Genomic DNA, 15,532 nt, shown 5'->3' on the forward strand with positions numbered 1-15,532 from the left:
AGCCCCTGATGTTGGGAAAGTGTGATGGCAAGAGGAGAAGGGGACGACCAAGGATGAGATGGCTGGACAGTGTCTGCGAAGCAACCAGCATGAATTTGACAGAACTCCGGGAGGCAGTAGAAGATAGGAGGGCCTGGTGTGCTCTGGTCCATGGGGTCACGAAGAGTCGGACACGACTAAACGAAACGAAAGAAGAGCAACACATTTGGTCCACCATTTTCTTTTGGATACAAAGCACCATCAAAACATACAGATTAAAAAAAAGCCAAGCAGCAGAATGGCTCCCACATTAGGTTTTTAACTGCCAAAAGTCAGACACCCGTTGCTTCCAGAATGGGTTTCCTTCTTAAAAAATGATTGGTATGCATTTCCATTCTTGAACTCAGGCATCTTACATTTTTTGTTCAGTATCCAAAAGAATCACCTAGATGGAGCTTTAATGAAAGGTTCCAGTATTCAAATTTAGTTGTCAATGGTCTTTTAAAGACAGGTTAGGTAAAATACTTTAGTCATCTGGTATCCCTAATAATGCCGTAGGTGTTCTGAGATACCATGATAGCTCTATGTGCTTTAATCTGGGACGATTCATCCACATATGCCAATCATCACCACTGCTTGCTGTTATAGCTACTGTTCAATCTGTATTTGTAAACAGGGCTGAAGCTTCATCCTAACTTATCTGTGTTGTTGTTTAGTTGTTGTGTCTGATTCTTCATGACCCCTATGGACCAGAGCACGCCAATCCCTCCGGTCTTCCACTGCGTCCCAGAGTTTGGTCAAATTCATGTTGGTCATTTTGATGAAACAGTCCAAATTATCTGTAATAGAGATAAATTAGCAAGGAATGAGGGGGACGTGGTGGGGCTGCAGGTTAAACCGCAGAAGCCTCTGTCCTGCAACGTCGGAAGACCAGACGTCATAAGATTGAATCCATACGACAAAATGAGCTCCCGTCACTTGTCCCAGCTCCTACCCACCTAGCTGTTCGAAAGCATGCAAAAATGCGAGTAAATAGGTACTACGTCAGTAGGAAGGTCACGGCATTCCATGTCTAGTCACGCTGGCCACGTGACCATGGAAACGGTCTTCGGACAAACACTGGCTCTATGGCTTGGAGACGGGGATGAGCACTGCACCCTAGAGTCGGACACGAATGGACTCAATGTCAAGGGAAACCTTTTACCTTTACCTAGCAAGGAACTATGCAGTGCAATAAAAACTACTAATTCAAGCAAATTAAGCACAAAATATATAGGTTTCCTTGTTTTTATTCTGTTCTCACATGTTTCCAGGAGCCTTATTTTAGTTCTTCCAGACATACACCTTTCCTCCAGAAGGGCAGCTCGGTCTCCGCTGTCTCCAGCTGGTTCGAGCCCATCCTATCCACCGGGCACCTCGGGTTCATTATACAGTATATCGCTGTAGCAGGTTGGTTGTGAGCTTTCGCTTATCTGTACATCCTTTAGGTCATCATAACTCAGCTCGGGTGAATAACTAGTGCGCCGGACGGGCTGATGAACCTCTTGGATGGAAGACTTGTCCATCTGCTGGTACTTAGAGGGCACCTCGGGTTCACTATAGAGTATATCGCTGTAGCAGGTTGGTTGTGAGCTTTCGCTTATCTGTACATCCTTTAGGTCATCATAACTCAGCTCGGGTGAATAACTAGTGCGCCGGACGGGCTGATGAACGTCTTGGATGGAAGACTTGTCCATCTGCTGGTACTTAGAGGGCACCTCGGGTTCACTATAGAGTATATCGCTGTAGCAGGTTGGTTGTGAGCTTTCGCTTATCTGTACATCCTTTAGGTCATCATAACTCAGCTCGGGTGAATAACTAGTGCGCCGGACGGGCTGATGAACATCTTGGATGGAAGACTTGTCCATCTGCTGGTACTTAGAGGGCACCTCGGGTTCACTATAGAGTATATCGCTGTAGCAGGTTGGTTGTGAGCTTTCGCTTATCTGTACATCCTTTAGGTCATCATAACTCAGCTCGGGTGAATAACTAGTGCGCCGGACGGGCTGATGAACCTCTTGGATGGAAGACTTGTCCATCTGCTGGTACTTAGAGGGCACCTCGGGTTCACTATAGAGTATATCGCTGTAGCAGGTTGGTTGTGAGCTTTCGCTTATATGTACATCCTTTAGGTCATCATAACTCAGCTCGGGTGAATAACTAGTGCGCCGGATGGGCTGATGAACCTCTTGGACGGAAGACGTGTCTGTCTGCTGGCACCTAGAGGCCAGCAGCTTTCCCGTTTGGACATTCCGCCAGCTGCCTTCGGCCACAGAAACCACCGTGTAGATGGGCAAGGACACCACCTCTGCATTCGTCAGGGACGAGGGCACACTCTGTAGGATTGCTTCGCTCCTAGAGGCACTGGCCACTTTTTCAAATTCATCGCCAGCCTGCAGCTCACCCAAAGACGGCGCAAAGGTGAGACTACCGCAAGACGCTTCGCCGGGTTTCTCGTCAAGTGGCCTAACATTGGCTTGGGATACCTGTGGGCTCTCTGCTGTATCTCTGTTGTGTTCCGGAGGTCCTCTACAATCAGTATGAAGACAGCTGGCACTTGTCTGTTGACTATGGCTTCTCAATATCTTCCCAGTTTTTCTGTTTAGCCAGATCCCAACTTCGAGAGAAATGATGCTAGACGTCTGCAGAGCTTCATCTTCTCCCTCAACATATGAGGATAAGCTCTCAAGGGTAGCCTTGCTTTCAGACTCACCAGGCAACTTGAAATCACTACCTAATGAGTTCCACATGCTGTTACTGTACTGAAATTCATCACACACTGGCTGTGGGCTTCTTTCTTGTGCTTCTTGCACAACGTCCAATTTGTTGCCCCTTTCGCAACCTAGCTTTTCGGCCTGTTGGCTGCTCCGCCGGGACTGCTGCACCTCCGCCTGTTGGCTGCCCCGCCGGGACTCCTGCACCTCCGCCTGTTGGCTGCCCCGCCGGGACTGCTGCACCTCCGCCTGTTGGCTGCCCCGCCGGGACTGCTGCACCTCCACCTGTTGGCTGCCCCGCCGGGACTCCTGCACCTCCGCCTGTTGGCTGCCCCGCCGGCTCTCCTGCACCTCCGCCTGTTGGCTGCCCCGCCGGGACTGCTGCACCTCCGCCTGTTGGCTGCCCCGCCGGGACTGCTGCACCTCCGCCTGTTGGCTGCCCCGCCGGGACTGCTGCACCTCCACCTGTTGGCTGCACCGCCGGCTCTCCTGCACCTCCGCCTGTTGGCTGCCCCGCCGGGACTGCTGCACCTCCGCCTGTTGGCTGCCCCGCCGGGACTGCTGCACCTCCGCCTGTTGGCTGCCCCGCCGGCTCTCCTGCACTTCCGCCAGTTGCCTGCCCCGCCAGCTCTCCTGCACCTCCGCCTGTTGGCTGCCCCGCCGGGACTCCTGCACCTCCGCCTGTTGGCTGCCCCGCCGGGACTCCTGCACCTCCGCCTGTTGGCTGCCCCGTTGGGACTCCTGCACCTCCACCTGTTGGCTGCCCCGCCGGGACTCCTGCACCTCCGCCTGTTGGCTGCCCCGCCGGGACTGCTGCACCTCCGCCTGTTGGCTGCCCCGCCGGGACTCCTGCACCTCCACCTGTTGGCAGCCCCGCCGGCTCTCCTGCACCTCCGCCTGTTGGCTGCTCCGCCGGGACTGCTGCATCTCTGCCTGTTGGCTGCCCCGCCGGCTCTCCTGCACCTCCACCTGTTGGCTGCCCCGCCGGGACTCCTGAACCTCCGCCTGTTGGCTGCCCCGCCGGGACTCCAGCACCTCCACCTGTTGGCTGCCCCGCCAGGACTCCTGCACCTCCGCCTGTTGGCTGCCCCGCCGGCTCTCCTGCACCTCCACCTGTTGGCTGCCCCGCCGGGACTCCAGCACCTCCATCTGTTGGCTTCCCCGCCAGTTCTCCTGTACCTCTGCTTGTTGGCTGCCCCACCAGGACTCCTCAGTTTCCACTTCACCCTTGCTAGTGTGCTGTTGTTCTGCAGCATCTTTTCCATCATTCTCAGGGCTGGTAAGTTCAGCTGCCGTCAGATTATCTTTAGCGACACCTTTTAATTTTTTTGCTATATAGTCCTGCATCCAGCTCCTCTCAGTTTGTTGACTACTGGATGTCATTAATTTGCCGGTTCTTCTGTTCATCCAGGTATTTATCTCAACAGAAATAATGCTGTATGTCTGCTGAGCTTTCGCAGAAAAAGAAGATACATGTTTCAAAAAACTTTGTTCACTGGCCTTCCGAGATTCAGGCACAGCGGATGGTTCACTTGGCTTTTGGGATCCAGGCACAGGGAATGGTTCATTGGCCTTCTGGGACTCAGGCACAGAGGACGGTTCACTGGTCTTCCGGGATTGTGGCACAGTGGGTGATTCACTGGGCTTTCGGGATTCATGTACAAAGAATGGTTCACTGGCCTTTTGTGATTCCAGCACAATGGGTGATTCGCTAGCCTTTCGGTATTCAGGTACAGTAGGCAATATACTGGTCTTTCGAGATTCGGACACAGTGCGTGGTTCACTGCCCTTCCGGGATTGTGGCACAGAGGAGATTTCACTGCCCTTCCGGGACTGCGGCACAGTGGGTGGTTCACTGGCCTTTCGAGATTCAGCCACAAAGAATGGTTCACTGGCCTTTTGTGATTCAAGTACAACAGGTGTTTCACTGGATTTCCGGGATTCAGGTACAGTAGGCAATATACTGGCCTTTCGAGATTCGGGCACAGTGGGCGGCTCACTGCCCTTCCGGGATTGTGGCACAGAGGTGGTTTCACTGCCCTTCCGGGATTGTGGCACAGTGGGTGATTCACTGGGCTTTCGGGATTCGGGCACAAAGTATGGTTCACTGGCCTTTCGAGATTCCGGCACTATGGGTGATTCACTGACCTTTCGGGATTCAGGTACAATGGGTGCTTCGCTGGCCTTCTGGGATTCAAACACAAAGGATGATTCACTGGCCCTTTGGGATTCAGGCACAGTGGGCAATATGCTGGTCTTTCGAGATTCAGGCACAGCGTGTGGCTCACTGCCCTTCCGGGATTGTGGCACAGAGGAGGTTTCACTGCCCTTCCGGGATTGCGGCACAGTGGGTGATTCACTGGCCTTTCGAGATTCGGGTACAAAGAATGGTTCACTAGCCTTTCGGGATTCTGGCACAATTGGTGATTCACTGGCCTTCCGGGATTCAGGCACAATGGTCAATATGCTGGCCATTCGAGATTCAGGCACAATGGGTGATTCACTGGTCTTTTGAGATTCAGGCACAACGAATGGTTCACTGGCCTTTCGTGATTCTGGCATAATGGGTGATTCACTGGCCTTTCGGGATTCAGGTACAATGGGCGTTTCGCTGGCCTTCTGGGATTCAGGCACAGTGGGCAATATGCTGGCCTTTCGAGATTCGGGCACAGCGGGTGGCTCACTGCCCTTCCGGGATTGTGGCACAGTGGGTGATTCACTGGGCTTTCGGGATTCGGGCACAAAGAATGGTTCACTGGCCTTTCGAGATTCAGGTACAATGGGCGTTTCGCTGGCCTTCCGGGATTCAGGCACAGTGGGCAATATGCTGGCCTTTCGAGATTCGGGCACAGCGGGTGGCTCACTGCCCTTCCGGGATTGTGACACAGAGGTGGTTTCACTGCCCTTCCGGGATTGTGGCACAGTGGGTGATTCACTGGGCTTTCGGGATTCGGGCACAAAGAATGGTTCACTGGCCTTTCGAGATTCAGGTACAATGGGCGTTTCGCTGGCCTTCCGGGATTCAGGCACAGTGGGCAATATGCTGGCCTTTCGAGATTCGGGCACAGCGGGTGGCTCACTGCCCTTCCGGGATTGTGGCACAGAGGTGGTTTCACTGCCCTTCCGGGATTGTGGCACAGTGGGTGGTTCACTGGCCTTTCGAGATTCAGCCACAAAGAATGGTTCACTGGCCTTTTGGGATTCCAGCACAACAGGTGTTTCACTGGATTTCCGGGATTCAGGTACAGTAGGCAATATACTGGCCTTTCGAGATTCGGGCACAGTGGGTGGCTCACTGCCCTTCCGGGATTGTGGCACAGAGGTGGTTTCACTGCCCTTCCGGGATTGTGGCACAGTGGGTGATTCACTGGGCTTTCGGGATTCGGGCACAAAGAATGGTTCACTGGCCTTTCGAGATTCCGGCACAATGGGTGATTCACTGGCCTTTCGGGATTCAGGTACAATGGGTGTTTCGCTGACCTTCTGGGATTCAAACACAAAGGACGATTCACTGGCCCTTTGGTATTCAGGCACAGTGGGCAATATGCTGGCCTTTCGAGATTCGGGCGCAGCGGGTGGCTCACTGCCTTTCCGGGATTGTGGCACGGAGGTCGTTTCACTGCCCTTCCTGGATTGTGGCACAGTGGGTGATTCACTGAGCTTTCGGGATTCGGGCACAAAGAATGGTTCACTGGCCTTTCGTGATTCTGGCACAATAGATGATTGGGGCAGGGTGGATGCTTCGCTGGCTTTCCGGGATTCGGACACATTTGGCAATTGACTGACGTTTTGCGATTCAGGCAGAGTAGGTGATTCACTGGCCTTGCAAGATTCAAGCTCAGAGGGCAGTTCGCTGGCCTTCCGGGACTGTGGGACAGTTGGTGACACACTGGCCTTTCGAGATTCAGGCACAAAGAATGGTTCGCTGGCCTTTTGGGATTCCAGCACAACAGGTGTTTCACTGGCCTTCCGGGATTCAGGTACAGTAGGCAATATACTGGCCTTTCGAGATTCGGGCACAGTGGGTGGTTCACTGCCCTTCCGGGATTGTGGCACAGAGGAGATTTCACTGCCCTTCCGGGACTGGGGCACAGAGGGCAGTTCACTTGCCACCCAGACCTCATCTAAGAGAGGTTGTTCGTTGGTCCCATTGGGCTCAGGCAAGTCTGGGCATTCTCCGGCTTTCCAGGACTCAAGCGTCATGGGCGGTTCACTGGCCTTCCGGGACTGTGGTACAGCCGGGGATTCACTAGCTTTCCTGGATCCAGGCAACTCAAACACGTATCGTTCAGGCGATTCAGGAAGAGCGGGCTGTTCGCTGTCCTTCCATGTCTCGGGGAGAGCAGGCAATCTGCTGCCCTTCCGGGAATTAGGGACCGTGGATGGTTTGCTGCCCCTTCGGGAATCAGCCTCAGAAGGCATTCCGCTGCCCCTCCTAGACCCAGGCATGGAGCGCAGTTCGCTACCCCTCCGGGATTCGGTTGGAAGAGGCCCCCTGATCTCTGTCTCGGACTCCAGGGCTCCAGCCTCTTGGATGACATTCTGAACTTCGGGCTCTGTGAGCGGCTGGTCAGCTGCTTCTTTTTCATCTAGGGGGCAGGCTGATCGTTCAACCTCAGGTTCTCCACTCTTTGACTCCGATTTTTCAGTAGAGAGCATCTGTTTTTTCTCCCTATAATTCTGGAGCCAACTAGTCATGGTCTGTTGGCTCTGGTTTCTCATTAGCGTACCACTTCTTCGGTTTAACCAGGTAGTTCCTTCAATGGAAATGATGCTGTAGGTCTGCTGACCAAATGAAGCTTTCTGTTTGGGCAGCACTGGCTCATTATCAAAAGACATGGGCATCTGGGGCTCCTTCTCATCATCCATTCTGAATTCTGTGCCCAGAGGTTTCTGGCCACTCTGGCTGTGTCTTGCTTCAAGTTGTTCACCTGCAGGTTCAGATTCTCGTCTCCCGGGTAGGAGACTGTCACGGTGAGGTTGCTGAAAGTGACTCTGCTCGCTGTCTCGGTGGGAATCTTGCAATTCAGCAGGGAGGCTTCTCCTGGGGAATCCTTGTGCTGCACACGGCATGCTGTCATGGCAAGAATCTTGTAACTGAATTGGAAGACTGCTTCGGTGGGGTTCTGGAGCATCAACTTGCCTGCTCCCACGGCGGGAATCCTCCAATTCTATCGGGAGGCTACCCCGGTGGAATTCTTGAACTTCTTGTTGCAAGCCATCATGGAAAGAATCTTGTAAATGAGTAGGAAGACTGCTGCGGCGGTGTTCTGTAGCACCAAGCAGCTCGCTTCCATGGTGAGAGCCTCGCAGCTCATACTGCAGGCTACTTCTGCAGCTTTCAGGTGCTTCTAGTGGCTGGCTGAGAGCACAGGGCTCTTGCAATTGAACTGGATGCATGCTCTGGTCTCCTTCTTGAAGGTCAGGCTGCTGGCTGCCACGGCGGGAGTCTTGCCATTCAGTGGTGGCACTGATTTTTTCAGCACTTGTGATACTTGTCTGTGCACCTCTTTCAAACAATTCTTTTGCCAGACTGTCTGCACTGTCTGTCTGTTGAGCCTGGTCAACTTTAATTTTGTGTGTTTTCTTACGTCGTCTTGCTCGTTGTTCGTCTGACCTAGTTTTTTCTGCTTCTAGTTGTTGGATGCTTGGGTGGGACCCCGTGCCTATCCTGTATTCCTGCATCTCTGGCTGGTGAACACTGTGATGAGATTCTTGGGCTGTGGGCTGGCGACTACAACGTCTTGATTCCATCTCCTCCAGCTGGTGAACACTGTGATGAGATTCTTGGGCCGTGGGCTGGCGACTACAACGCCTTGATTCCATCTCCTCTGCCTGGTGAACACTGTGATGAGATTCTTGGGCTATGGGCTGGCGACTAGAACGCCTTGATTCCATCTCCTCCGGCTGGTGAACACTGTGATGAGATTCTTGGGCCGTGGGCTGGCGACTAGAACGCCTTGATTCCATCTCCTCCAGCTGGTGAACACTGTGATGAGATTCTTGGGCTACAGCTTGTTCCATTTCTGCATCTGCAGAAGAGATTTTCATGTCTTCATCCTTAAGTGTTTCCTTGTCTAACTGCTTGAGTATCACAGATTCTTTAAAAGGCAGGAGAATTTCTGCAAGCGATTCTGGACCCCAAACAATACTTGTCTGGTTACCACTAGAGACCACATACACACCTGTTCTATCATTGAACCAAGAGTCTTTCTTCATTGTGTTGTTATTGTTCAAAGTTTGTCCCTGGGAAGTCTGTTGACATTCTAAGAAGTTGCTCTCACTGGCTTCCTGGCAAGGCTGCTGAGATTCCGGTCTCTCTTCTTGTCGACTAACCCGGCGAGATCCCCAGCTCTCCGCCTGGTCATTCCCAAAGCCAGAGTCTTGCCCTGCAGTTTGTTCCATTTCGGCCCAATCAGATACAGCAACCTTTTGTTCAGACTGCACTCGAGAAGACTTCTGACTCTGAATGAACGGATGGCCAACCGACTGTTGTTCCTGGCCGGGGAGCCAAGGGCTGCTATCATGAGACCCAAGAGACGTCACACTGTTTCTTGTGCTGCCAGAAACATCGGTCTGCAAGCTTTGGTCCACCAGTTGTTTCCGCTGGAAAATGCTGACTTTGCTGTCTGTCTGCAGAGATTGGTTCAGCACATCTGGCCTCTGTCCCGCTTTTCTCTCCATTTCTGGGCTAGCACTGCTACTCTTCTGCTCCTGAGCATCAAGCATTTCCTCATTCCCAGGGACTGTCTGGTCAAAAGAAGACCGGTGGCCATCCATTTCTCTGTCTGTCTATAGGCTGTTCAATCAGGTGTTGAGGCCCTAACGCAGCAGAAGGAGCAGCAGATCTTGCCGCTTGGGACTAGCCTGATCTCCCACTTGGGCCTTGTTCCCTTCTGGGCCTAACTACGAATAAATGAAACATGAACGCTACCTTGTCTGATCCCACCACGTGCAGTGATAATATTTTCATCAGGGCTGTGGTTTATGCAACATGGTCTAGCTAGCGTGTAGACCTGTTGCTGTTCCTTTGTTCTTGCTTTCAACCAGATGGAATAACGGCCTTGACCTCAAAGGAAAGAGCCATGGATTAAATGATCCCAAACCCAAACTCTCCCATGGTGGTTTGCTTGTTCTCGTTCTAGCTCATGCTCTTTGTTCTAGAAGTTTCAGCAAGTGGTCTGTGACATCACCGTCCATTCTGCTCCAGTCATTTCTATTACTGGAGCCAAGGAAGGTCTGCGATTAGCATTAGACATAAGAGATTTTCATTTTGGTCATCCAGGTATAGCAAGCCTCATCTATTCTTCTAAGGCATTAGAGCACATGCTGTCTTCCAGAGGAATCATTTTCATTAACAGGTGACTGATGGTAAGGTGTAAAGTTGGTTCGGGCAGTCAAGGGTTGGTCTACTTCCTTATTTCCTTTTGCTAGGCTCGACAGTACTGAACTGTGAAGTAAAAAAATGCAAAGATAGAGTTTCTGCTCAGAGTCACAATCTGTTTTGCATGAGGAGGTAAAGGTAAAGGTTCCCCTTGACAATTTGTCCAGTCGTGTCCGACTCTAGGGGGTGGTGCTCATCTCCGTTTCCAACCCATAGAGCTAGCGTTTGTCCAAAGACAATCTTCCGTGGTCACATGGCCAAGGCAACTAGACATGGAACGCTGTTACCTTCCCACCGTGGTGGTCCCTATTTATCTACTCACATTTTGCATGCTTTCAAATGGCTAGGTTGGCAGGAGCTGGGACAAGCGACGAGAGCTCACTCTGATGCGTGGATTCGATCTTACAACTGCTTGGTCTTCTGACCCTGCAGCACAGAGGCTTCAGCAGTTTAACCCGCAGTGCTACGACGTGAGGAAGGTTCCCTCAAATGCACTTGGTTCCAAGCAAGGCCGAGCCTGAGACTGTCTAGCTTTCTTTCCTTGATCTCTCACTCATGTTTTCCCTTCATTATCTGAATTCAGTACAAAGATCTCATATAACAACAGTGATGGTCCCTCTCTCTTCCATTATCTCACTTTTCAGTGATGTGTTATGTTTTCGATTTTAGACTATCAAGGAAAAGGCAAGGTCACCTCTCCTTATCTTCTGATAGCCAATTCTAAAGGAACAGACACTATTAAGTCACAAATTGTTATGATTCCTAAACAGAGCGAAAAACAAACACACATGTTTTAAAGCAACAAGTTGTGGTTGAAACCATTCTCCCAAAACAAAGATGTTCAAGCTATGGATCAACTTCCTCACTCAAAATATGTGTATTAACACACATTTCTTCTACTCCCAACAGACGCTACAGGCATTCCACTAATCACTGCATTTCACTATATAGTGCATGACTAGGAAATGAAACACAGACTTTGATCATGTTAATATTTTCAAACAGCGGATTTGCAAACACCATGCCCATCCACTTCGTGGACAGCAACTTCCCCGCTATATATGCTAAACTTTCTGCACACCTCTGTAAAGCTGTAAACATTAAACCAGAAGAGGCGAGGCTAAAGCTATGGAGACCAAAAGCAATACATCTTGTCCAAGGGATGAATGCCCAAGAGTGGCTCCCACCAGGACAAGATTCTGGCTGGACCATCTTGAAGTCGTTTCATAGACTTCAAAGCAAAGCAGGAAGACCGAAGAATAATCAAGTAAAATGGGGCTACGTGGATACAGGACACTTTTCCCCCCTGACTGTGGAGAAATTCAATCCATGCAGCATCTATCTATCTATCTATCTATCTATCTATCTATCTATCTATCTATCTATCTATCTATCTATCTATCTATCTATCTATCTATCTATCTATCTATCTATCTATCTATCTATCTATCTATTTCAACTTGTATACTGTGCATCTGGCTGCAAGGCCATTCTGAGCGGTTTACAATTTAGCAAGACAATAACAGTAAAAAAAGAAAATCAAACATCATGATTATAAAGCCGCCCAGAGACCTTTGGGTAGTGTGGGTAACATATAAGTTAAATAAATAAATAATGGGTCTACAAAAATGACATTTCATTCTACCATGAGAGGGTCACCTCTGGCCCAAAACCAGAAGCCTTCAATTGCATGTACAGCTGCCATTTATGTGTATGCAATTTATGCCCCATCACGTGCAGAAATGAAGTGAACAGCTGAGAAAACGTTATTAAAATTAGCCTGCTTCTGCTCAAAAATAATCCAATCATTCTGATCATCTCCCCAATGCTGTTTAATATCTACATGAGGCCGCTGGGAGGGGTCATCAGGAGGTGTGGAGCGCGGTGCCATCAATATGCGGATGACACACAGCTCTACATCTCCTTTTTTCCAACTGCAGGAGATGCCGTTCTGTCCCTTCGGCGTTGCCTGGAGGCTGTACAGGAATGGATGCAGGAGAACGGGCTGAGGCTGAACCCGGACAAGACGGAGGTACTGAGGGTGGGCGCCCCCACACCTGGGGACATGGGAAACTCCCTCATTTTTGGGGGGGTGACCCTGCCCGTCAGGGATGGGGTCCGTAGCTTGGGTGTCCATCTTGACCCGACGCTCACCATGGAGACCCAGGTGGCGTCCGTGGTCCGTTCCGCTTTTTTCCATCTCAGGCGGATAGCCCAGCTGCGGCCCTACCTTGATGTGGGGTCTCTCACCACTCTGGTGCATGCGCTTGTAGTCTCGAAATTAGACCACTGTAATGCGCTCTACGTGGGGCTACCTTTGAGATTGCTGCGGAAACTACAGGTGGTGCAGAATGCGGCGGCCAGACTACTCAGTGGGCTGAGAAGATACCAACATATCTCCCCCACTCTGGCCGCATTGCATTGGCTGCCCATCCGATTCCGCATTGATTTCAAAGTGTTAACGCTTACTTACAAAGCCCTAAACGGTTTAGGACCTCGATACTTGGCGGAACGCCTTCTCCCACCTAGATCTACCCGTGTCACTCGCGCGAGCCAGGAGATAAGGCTGAGGAGCCTAACGCAGAGAGAGGCCCGAAAGGAAAAGACCAGAATCCGGGCCTTCTCGGCGGTGGCTCCTCGCCTTTGGAACAACTTGCCCCCTGAGATTCGCGCGGCTCCCTCACTGGGCATTTTTAAGAAACAACTAAAAACATTGATGTATAGGCGGGCCTTCCCAACAGAAAACCCTTGACGATCTTTTTCTTATTCTGTTCTTTATTTTTTTTAATTTACGTTTCTGCTGTAAAGTTTTAAAATTACATTGTTGTTTTTACTGTAAGCCGCCTAGAGTGGTCTAATATGATCAGATAGGCGGGATAGAAATAAAATAAATAAATAAATAAATAAATAAATAAAATATTTTAATTTGCCTCAATTTTATTTATACCTGGCCATCAATTTAAATTGTGCAATACTCTGACAGGAATGAAGAAAGAAGAAAACAGATTTGTAGCACCACTATCTACTGTTGATGTTGTTCTCTACCGTCAAGTTGCCTGCAAATTATGGCACCCTTCCAAATGAATGACCTCCAAAATGTCCTGTCCTCAACAGCCCTGCTCAGCTCTTGCAGACTCAAACCTGTGGCTTTTCCTAGGGAGTCAGTCCCATCCCGTATCTGGTCTTCCTCTTTTCCTGCTGCCTTTCACCTTTCCCAGCATTATTGTCTTCCCCAGAGGATCCTGCCTTCTCATGATGTGTCCAGAGTAGGATTAGGCATCCTTCCGCCTCAAGAGACTATGGTACAGTGGGGTCTCTACTTAAGAACTTAATCCGTATTGGAAGGTGGCTCTCAAGTTGATAAGTTCTTATGTTGAATCTGCATTTCCCATAGGAATGGACTGAAAACCAATTAATCCGTTCTGGCTGTTTTTTTGTTGTTGTTGTTGTTATGTAGAGGTGCGTTCGTACATTGAAGCATTAGTTCCCATAGGAACTAATGCAAAGCTGGTTAATACGTACTCTACCACTAGGGGGAGAATTTTTTTTAACCTAAGATGACCTTTAAAAAAGAGCAGGAAAGGTTTTTTTTTTCCTGTTCTTATCTTGGATTTCTGTTCTCAAGTAGAAGCAAAATTTAGCAAATGGAGCTGTTCTTAAGTTGGATTGTTCTTAAGTAGAGACGTTCTTAAGCAGAGACCCCACTGTAATATGCTCTGAATAAAGGACTTGGAACAGCATCTAGTGTGGCTGAGGAGGCCAATTCGAGAGTTACAATCTCTTCCACACTGAAGACAAATACAATCTGTCCCCTGTCCAGCTCCCTGGTTTTGCTCGTTTCGGGACTTCCTCTTGGCCTCGGCCTGCTGGACAAGGGTCTCTTCAAATTGGGAGAGGCCATGGTGCACCACCTGCCTCCGGGCTGAATGCTTAGAGGTCAAGGTTTCCCATTTGTTGAGGTCCATTCCTAAGGCTTTCAGATCCCGCTTACAGATCTCCTTGTATCGCAGCTGGGGTCTCCCTCTGGGGCGATTTCCCTGCACTCATTCTCCATACTGGATATCTTTTGGAATCCGACCATCAGCCATTCTCATGACATGCCCGAGCTAACATAGACATCGCTATTTCAGTAATGTATACATGCTAAAAATTCCAGCTCATTCTTGGACTACTCTGTTTGGAACTCTGTCCTGCCAGGTGATACCAAAAATGTGTCGGAGGCAGTTCTTGTGTGGAGATGGTAACAGAGGGAGGTGAGTCCACACTCTGGCCCATGACTTGTGTTTTCTTCAGGCTGATTGTTAGTCCAAAGTCTTGGCAGGCTTTGCTAAAGTGTTCATGAGTTTATTCGCAAAGGCTTTCACGGCTGGGATCTAATGGTTGTTGTGGGTTTTTCGGGTTCTTTTTCAGGCTCTCCACAGGTTGCTGTCCTCTGAAGATGCCGGCCACAGAGACTGGCGAAACGTTAGGAAGAACAACCTCCAGAACACGGCCAAAGAGCCCGAAAAACCCACAACAACCATGATTCATGAGTTGTTGGAGGTCTCCAGTGGAGTGGGCAACAACAGCTGCGTCATCAGTGAAGAGGAAGTTCCACATGCATTTCAGTTAGACTTTGGTGTTTGCTCTCAATCTAGAGAGATTAAAGAGATTTCCATCTGATCTAGTCTGGAGATAGATATCTTCTGTTGCAGTTCCAAAGGCCTGCTTCAGCATTACAGCAAAAAAGATCCCAAAAAGGGTCAGCGCGAGGACACAGCCCTGTTTCACTCCACTTTGGATGTCAAAGGGATTTGATGTTGAGCCATCAAAAACCACAGTGCCCTTCATATCCTCATGAAAGGACCTGATGATGTTAAGGAGTTGAGGTGGACATCTAATCTTGGGAAGTATTTTAAAAAGGCCATCCCTGCTAACCAAATCAAAGGCCTTTGTGAAATCTATGAAGGCCACAAAGTGTGTCTGTTGTTGTTCCCTACATTTCTCCTGCAACTGTCTGAGGGAGAATACCATTTCAGTGGTGGCTCTATTAGCTTGAAATCCACACTGTGATTTTGGACAGACTCTGTCTGCAAGCACCTGGAGCCTCTTCAGCACAACACGGGCAAGCAGCTTCCCTACAACGCTGAGAAGAGAGATGCCACCATAGTTACTGCAATCTCCCTTGTCTCCTTTGTTCTTATACGTGACGATGTTTGTATCCTTCATGTCCTGAGGTACTCCACCTTCCCTCCAGCAAAGAGAAATACTGTACAAAATATTTCATATACTGTAGCTTGAGCCTAGAGTAGGGCAGCCTGAAATTCAACCTTTTTTGCCTCCATGCTTGATTTGTTCTAGGACTCATTTGTTTATCTTCCTGGCAGTCTGGGATATCCACAATATATCTTCTCCAATATATTTCAAACAAATCAAT

At 49.8% G+C, this 15,532-nt stretch overlaps 1 protein-coding gene across 1 annotated transcript; it reads right to left on the bottom strand.

Annotated features, from left to right (window-relative positions):
• Positions 1-1,379: 1,379 nt before the first annotated feature.
• On the bottom strand, positions 1,380-11,471 carry LOC110089154 (uncharacterized). Its single transcript, XM_072991780.2, has one exon. It carries the CDS (start codon positions 9,510-9,512, stop codon positions 1,380-1,382), a length of 8,133 nt encoding a protein of 2,710 aa, XP_072847881.2. The 5' UTR covers positions 9,513-11,471.
• Between the last annotated feature and the right edge of the window lie 4,061 nt (positions 11,472-15,532).

The sequence above is a fragment of the Pogona vitticeps genome, chromosome 1, assembly GCF_051106095.1.
Source record: "Pogona vitticeps strain Pit_001003342236 chromosome 1, PviZW2.1, whole genome shotgun sequence".
Taxonomy (NCBI): domain Eukaryota; kingdom Metazoa; phylum Chordata; class Lepidosauria; order Squamata; family Agamidae; genus Pogona; species Pogona vitticeps.